This window comes from Hibiscus syriacus, unplaced genomic scaffold, assembly GCF_006381635.1.
Source record: "Hibiscus syriacus cultivar Baekdansim isolate YM2019G1 unplaced genomic scaffold, ASM638163v2 tig00113725_pilon, whole genome shotgun sequence".
NCBI classification, from domain to species: Eukaryota; Viridiplantae; Streptophyta; class Magnoliopsida; order Malvales; family Malvaceae; genus Hibiscus; species Hibiscus syriacus.
The window spans coordinates 6,361,879-6,369,750 of record NW_024063471.1 but is presented as its reverse complement, the minus strand read 5'-3'; the positions used below and the strand labels follow the sequence as shown (position 1 = coordinate 6,369,750).

Below are 7,872 nucleotides of genomic sequence, written 5' to 3'. Positions count from 1 at the left end.
AATTATCGGAAATATTATTATTCCTATCAGTTTTGTTATTATTGAACGTTTTACCGGTCTTGTTCACAAAACATGTAAAGCGCTATCGATTTTGTTATTTTTTCTATCGATTTTATTATTGTTGGACAATTTACCAAAAATATTAAAAAATATTAATATTTTAGATAAAAATAATAATATTTTAAATATTTTTTTATTAATTTTATTATTTAAATAATAATAAAATCAATAATATATTTTTTTAATTATATATTAAGAATATCACACTATAGAACTTAACCGACTGCGTGATACCAATCTTCCAAATTGACTGAATTAAAAGTAACTGAAACCAAAAAAATTACCACTTGTGGTCCAGGTTGATACTTGCTACCAAGCCAAAAAGACTTGAAAAGAAAGAAAAGGAAAGTTGTTGCCTTGTCTTTTTTTTTTCCTGATTCGGTTGCTAGATCAACACAGAGAACAAAAAGAGGCAATTTGATGATAAAATGATTACTCTTCTTTTATGGAACGGAGTTTTGACAACCTAATTCCGTTGAAACGTCCCTGCTTTCAGTTGGTTGTTGTTATCGGGTCAATATCATCGGGCCCGGCGACGGCGGAGTTCTCTCCTCCTTATTTGCTCTTCTTCAAGCGCCCTTCACGACCATGATCCCTTGCCCCCGATTCTATCTCGGATCTTACTCGCAGATCCACCACCGCCGCCAAAACCAACTTCCTAGCTTCCGTTTCTCTTCCCAATGGATCCCACTTCTCGCCCCGCTGTCGTCATCGATAATGGCACCGGGTATTGATTAACTTCTCCTTTTAGTTACTGGATAATGCTCCAAACTGCGTGATCTCTGCGTGTTTGATGAAATTCTTCTTCCTCTCTTGTTTTCTTATTTATCTGTTTATTTGCAGATATACTAAGATGGGATTTGCGGGTAATGTAGAGCCGTGTTTTATTCAACCAACAGTAGTAGCAATTAACGAGTCTTTTCTAAATCAATCTAGAACTTCAAAATCGAATTGGTCGGCTCAGCATTCGGCTGGGGTAATGGCAGATCTTGATTTCTTCATTGGAGATGAAGCACTTGCGAAATCCCGATCAAGTAATACTTATAGCCTTACCCATCCCATTCGGCATGGTCAAGTGGATAATTGGGATGCGATGGAACGGTATTGGCAACAATGTATTTTCAATTATTTACGGTGTGATCCTGAAGACCATTACTTTTTGTTGACTGAGAGTCCACTTACTGCTCCTGAGAATCGAGAATATATGGGTGAAATTATGCTTGAGACGTATAATGTTCCAGGGCTTTATATTGCTGTGAATTCTGTCCTTGCTTTAGCTGCTGGCTACACTACATCTAAGGTCCGTCATCTACTTTTCCTTGGTATTCTGTTTTCGGGTATTATATATATTCTTTAGTTCTCTAATAGTATGTTAGATGAATAGATTAGTGTCCTTGACTGTCCATGACTTTTAGTATTTGTTTTATTTATAAACTGCACCGTTTGACATTGAATCATGAGTGTGAACGTTGGTTCTAGGATGGTTACGTATTCTTCAGTCAACTAGCAATTGATTTAAACCCATGTAGGCAGTGAAGAATTGTTGTATTGCTTTTAGCTTAATCTAATGTCTTAAATTCTCTATAGCATGGTGATTAATTGTAGCTATCTTAGAACATGTTATGAATATTCTTGTTGGAGTAATTTATAATAACTTGCCATGTTATGTTTGTAGAAAATGCTTACATTTATATAAATTTCCAGTTTTTACATTTAAAATACATTAAGGTTGGAGGTTTTATGAGATAAAAGTCTTTGCCAACTCCCTCAAATGTTTCTACATTTACATGTTAATAGCTTAATTCTTATGGAGCCTACATTGTACCGTTTCAATATGTTTAAATTTGTTTATTTGTCTTTAATTACTAGAGAGAATTATGCTGCAGTCCTATAGCTGTTGCGAATCTTATGGGCATAAGCTGTGAGTTAGGTTTAATACTTTATGCTTGTAAAGTTTAAAGAACTACTCTATCTTCTATTTAGCTTCATACCTTACATTTTGTGTTTTGTTTTTCTTGCTAATCATCATTTTCATTTAGTTTAACGTACATTTTTCTATAGTGTGAGATGACAGGGGTGGTAGTGGATGTTGGAGATGGGGCTACACGTATCGTACCTGTTGCAGATGGTTATGTTATTGGGAGCAGCATTAAGTCAATACCAATAGCAGGAAAAGATGTTACTCTCTTCATACAGCAGCTCATGCGGGTAATTTTTTTTTTCTCTTTCTTTCATGACTTGTGCTTTGATACCATTGGATTGCTGTTTATTCAATTGGATAGTACTTAATGTTATTGTCCTGTCATAAAGAGAAAAAGACTCTCCTTGGCATTACTCAGCCATATCTATGGTTGGATTTATTGGGGCTCTCAAGCTGTGAACCTAGGTGTCCCTACGCCTTAGTGCCAGGCAACTAAAGCACCTTTTTTCTTTTTTTGAAAGGTAACTAAAGCACCTTAGACCCTTTCAGGCGAGTCATATATGATCATGCACATGCCCAGCGTGCCTTGCACATGAAGCAGTATAAAGGTTCTACCGTTCTAGTACGTAGCCTTGACAACATTCGCATTTATTTGTTTATGCACTTACCTTTTTATATGCTGTACTTTCAAATATTCGGTTCCAGTTTGTGACAGATTTTTGTATCCTTCCAAATTTATTTTTGGCTGTGGTAGCGTCTTTGAGCTAACATGACTTTATTTTACATATGTTCAGTTTATTGTTTTGAATTTGTTTCCTTTTGAAGAAATGCTAGTTGAATTTGAGAACAGGAGCTGCTCTCTGGAGGCAAGCTGAATTAAAGTGTCTTTTTGTTTCTTCGCGGTATATGTTTGCCATGATGGCTTTGTTTGTAAAGGCTCATAAAAACTGGGCTTAAACATTGAATTCTATTTTTTGTTATTGTCTGTGTCTCTTAGATTTATGGATTTGGAGATTGTAAAATAATGTGTCTAGTGATAATGAATTCTTTCCCTTTCACTCTGTTATTTGCAGGAAAGAGGAGAGAAAGTTCCGCCGGAGGACTCATTTGAAGTTGCTCGGAAAGTTAAGGAGAGATATTGCTATACTTGTTCTGATATTGTCATGGTTTTTCTCTTCTTCTTTTTTTCTTCTGCTGGATTTTGCTTTTGGAAATATTTTGGCGCACTTGTTTGCTGTTGGGTTCTTACCCAGCATGACTATAATAATGTTCACAAGTTCTGCATTCTTATGAAAATTTGATAATAACTATTTTTTATATTTATCGCAGGAGTTCAACAAGCATGATAAAGAACCTTCAAAGTACATCAAACAGTGGAGAGGTATTAGACCAAAGACAGGGACGCCATACTCCTGTAATATTGGTTATGAACGATTTTTGGGCCCTGAGGTTTGTCCTTTTTTCCCTTGTAAACTCATTCCTAGAGTTTAAGATTAGTGGGAGTATTCCTTTATATTAAAGTCTCATAATATTAGATTTAGGGGTTGGCAGCTAGCCTCCTAGGATATACATTTATAAATGGGAAAAAATCTCGATTTCCTTGTGCTATTTACATGTCTTAAGGGGCATGCTTTGTCATTTTTTGTACTTTGGGATGCAACTAATTATGTGATGATAGACCTTGTTTTTCAAGGAAAGAAAGCCTGCCGCTGCTTATCAATTGCTTCTCAAATATTGCTTGCAAGTGATGTTTACTAAATGGTTGGTTTGACAGGTTTTGTTTAGTCCCGAGATCTATGGCAACAGCGATTTTACAACTCCTTTACCAGTTGTAATAGATAAGTGCATTCGGTCAGCACCAATTGACACAAGAAGAGCTTTGTATAAGGTGAAGTATTCATAGTCTCAAAAGAAAAAGAGTAAATAATACACACGCAGATTGCAAAATTTTCATTCTTAAACACGATAAATCTAAATGTACAAGAAAGTATTTTATTTGACGGTTTAGATGCACTGAATAAGGATTAAAACGATATACCTAGCTCAATTTTCAGAAGTTTTTCGTGGATAGAGTTCTTGAAAATTTGTGTTATTTTAGTTTAATCTCTTACATCAATGTCTCTTCTGTACTCATGAGTCGATTATAAATTCATTTCTCAAATTTGGTTTGATATTAATCTATATATATCGAAAGTGTAGATAGTTTATTAGTATTTTTACTGCAAAAAAATTCTTAGCCTAGTTGAAAGACATTGGTTGGTTGTACCAATTGCTGGTTGCTTTCTTGATAGTGACCAAAAGGCAAATGAATCTTGCAGTTAAGTTCATATACTATGAATGAATTCAGAAGAGAAAAGGAAATCTCCACATTTTTTCTTATATTTTAATATAAGATTTAAACTTCTTTTCTCACTATTTAACTCTTTCAGAATATAGTATTATCTGGTGGATCAACCATGTTCAAAGACTTCCACAGAAGGCTGCAGCGGGATCTGAAAAAGATTGTGGATGCCCGAGTACTTGCTTCTTATGCTCGGCATGGCAGGGAAGTAAAAGTAAGGACTTTTGGGGTTTAACTTACATTGTCATCCAATCTACATTTAAGAAGAGCTCAGTGCTATCTCCTTTTGGGGCTTCACCTTCTAGGTACAACCTGTGGAAGTTAATGTAGTCAGTCATCCTATCCAAAGATTTGCAGTGTGGTTTGGAGGTTCTGTACTTGCATCAACACCTGAATTTTTTCGTGTTATGCATTTCTAAACTGATATTCTACTCATGTTTCTATACAGGCTGCTGAATGGTATCAAGTTTGTAGTTGGCCAATGCTCTTGCAATGCGCTTTCCAGTTACTGTTGCCTTGTGCAATCTTAATTTATAAGCTAACGTTTGGATTTTGGTTGAAAATCTCCTGACCTCTATATGCAGGCATCTCATACAAAAAACAGAATACGAGGAATATGGAGCAAGCATTTGTCGCACAAATCCCGTATTTAAGGGGATGTATTGAGGCAAATTTATCTTTTCAGGTGATCAATGAAGAATTCTCCTATGATGCTCAAGGTGGTGAGTAGCTTGTTCATCATTGTATTTCTTTTATTCCTGATTTGCTTGGTGCTCATCTGTATTGGTTGTATGAGATGAGTAGAAGTAACATGTTAGATAGCGACTAGCCAGTCTCGATAGCAGTGGTCGGAAAAGGAAAGTTATTACATTAATTCTTTAATTAGGAGTCGAGGGTCCTGAAGGCAGCCCTATGGAATGCCATTAAAATTTGTTACCAGCAAGTCCTGCCCACACTTATGGATCGGATGGAGAGTATAGAATAGATGGATAAAAAATGTTTGAGCTGTATGGCAGATGAAGTTTTCATCTTACATAGGATGCGACATGGAAAAATAAAATAAAATCTCGGATGGATGGTTTTGTTTTGTAGGGAGCATCTGCCTTTCTTCCACCAGTGCATTGTCTGTTAGTAAACAGTTAGAAACCCGGTTTTCTTTATATGACATTTAGGAATTGGTATTTTGATATTGTGTAATACTGATGAAAATTTGGTAATGTACAAATATGGGTTGCTTGTAATGGGTTGTGACATTTTAATTGCAGAAATTAAATACTACACGTAAAACCATGATTAACATTATGATTTTAAAATTCAAGTTTTAGAACATTTTAAACTACAATGAATATTTCATATGACAAGGACAAATTAAAAGTCAATTAACAAGCCTTGTCCCTGCAAATCTCAAACCTAGAAGACAAAGTAGCCTGTAATGGCAGCAACTCCTGCGAAAGCCGATGATCCCGTAATGGTGGATGCACTATTACTGTAAGGAGGCTGACCACTCGTTGCACCAGCAGCCGCACCCCCACCTGTAGGACTGCCAATGGAGCTTTCAGTAGGGGGTGCACCTGCAGCAGCTTTAATGATGTCTTCAATTGGACCTGGTGTGGCGGCGACAACAGTGGGGCTGGCAACGGCCTTGGCCCAAAAATGGGAATTAAGGCCAAAGCAAAAGCCAGGATTTGGCTTGACATTTGATCTTTCTTTATGATGTGAATAACAATTGAGATATACTCTTCCAATACTGATTTACAATACAAATTTAGGTACGCTTTTTATATATATGTAGGCCTTTGGGGAAGAATTGGATATGCATCGAAGATGGGATGGGATTCAAAGTTTTTTAAGCTGAAACTCTTTGCGAAGAATCAGGAAAACCACTGCATATATTAGGCAATTGAACCCACGAGAAACGAAACACGTGGCATTGTAAAAATTTAGAAATTAAAACATGTTCTAATTAATTCAGTTTCATTATTAAAATGTTTAATAGAGAAAAAAGTGTCTAAATTATATATATATTTTTTTAAATGGTGCCTAAACTTCTTTCAATCAATTAGATGATTAACGTTACAAACGTTATCACTTTAAATATCTCTATCATGAAGGATATTAAAATATTATGTTAAGTGACACGTAATGCGTTTATATAATTTTGAATATTTTATTTAAAATTAAAAAAAAAAAAAACTTAAACTTTTTCTTAAAAAATAAAAATTTTCAGTAATTTTAAAAAAACTTTGAAAGCTTCGAAAACCCTAATGTCAATCCTATATCGGCCCACCATAATCCCTTCCACAGCCATCACCACCCCCGGACACCTACTCACTTACTTACTGTCAGACCACCATTGTCAACCAATCTTTACCATTGCCCCAATCGATCGTTAAGTAAATCCCCCTACCCATGGTTCAGCAACCCCTCCCCGTCATTGCAATAAAAACCTGAAATCCCCCTCAAAAACCCTCGCGTTAAAAAGTTTAAAATCTCCCATCGTTCACCAAGAATTGGATATAATATAATAATTTAGATATTTAAAAGTTAGGGTTTATATATTTAGAGATTTAGGGTTTTAATAAATTGGGACAATGATAGAGGAATGACCGTCAGTAAGGACTTGTCGACGAATGGGTAGACGGTTCGCGACCAATGGCAGAAGGTAATGGAGACTAGTGGGGCTATGGCCCCTCAAAATTTGAAAATTTAAAGTTTAGATATTTAAATTTTTAAAATATTTAATTTGGTCCACAATTTTTAGAAACCTATATTATTTTTAATTTTTTTAATATTCTTAATTAAATCCCTTCCATAATTTTTAAAAATTTTCATTATCTCAAAATTTCAAAAATTATAATTATACTCCATTTTAAAAAAAATGTAAAGTGAACCCTTCAAAAATTTTGAAAATTTTAATTAAAACATCTATTTTTTTATAAAAAAAAATTAAGCTGACCTCCCAAATTCTATCACCAAGTTCTGCCACTGTTCGCGACGACGATGATGATTGATGATTTTTTAGTTTTTTTAATTAAAATTTTAAAATTATTTGAACATGACACATGTCACTTAATAGACTTTTTTAATGACCATTACGATCAAGGCATCTAAAGTGGTAACAATTGTAGCGTTAGACACCTAGATTGACAAGAAAAAAAATTTAGACACCACTTTAGAAAAAGCAGTATAGTTTGAACACATTTTTATATTAAAGCATTAATAAGACAAACTTGATTTTTATTGTTCTTATAAATGAATTATTTTTATTTATTTTTTAGTATTGCTTTTGAATAACATTATTTTATAAAAATATAATTGGATATAATTCTAATTAATAGTTTTTTAAAAATATCAAAAATCAACATTTTTTTTTATTTTCAAGATAATTGAAATAATAAGTTTAGGCAAATAGAATTTTCTTTTTTCTTTCTTTGTTTTTCTTATCCTTTAAATATTGTTCAATGGAATAAATTTGTCTTATTGGCTGTTGATGGTTCATCCTTTCTAGTTTGGACAGAGAATCACGACTAATGAGATAATGTTGTTGGTC

General features: G+C 34.2%; 1 protein-coding gene across 1 annotated transcript; it reads left to right on the top strand.

Moving 5' to 3' along the window:
* The first annotated feature begins 455 nt into the window (after window positions 1–455).
* LOC120187362 (actin-related protein 3-like) lies at window positions 456–5,435 on the top strand. Its single transcript, XM_039191099.1, has 9 exons — window positions 456–787; window positions 904–1,360; window positions 2,122–2,268; window positions 3,055–3,147; window positions 3,311–3,430; window positions 3,756–3,869; window positions 4,411–4,536; window positions 4,628–4,731; window positions 4,907–5,435. The coding sequence occupies exons 1-9, from the start codon at window positions 741–743 to the stop codon at window positions 4,986–4,988; spliced, it is 1,290 nt and encodes a 429-aa protein (XP_039047030.1). The 5' UTR covers window positions 456–740; the 3' UTR covers window positions 4,989–5,435.
* The last annotated feature ends 2,437 nt before the right edge of the window (window positions 5,436–7,872 follow it).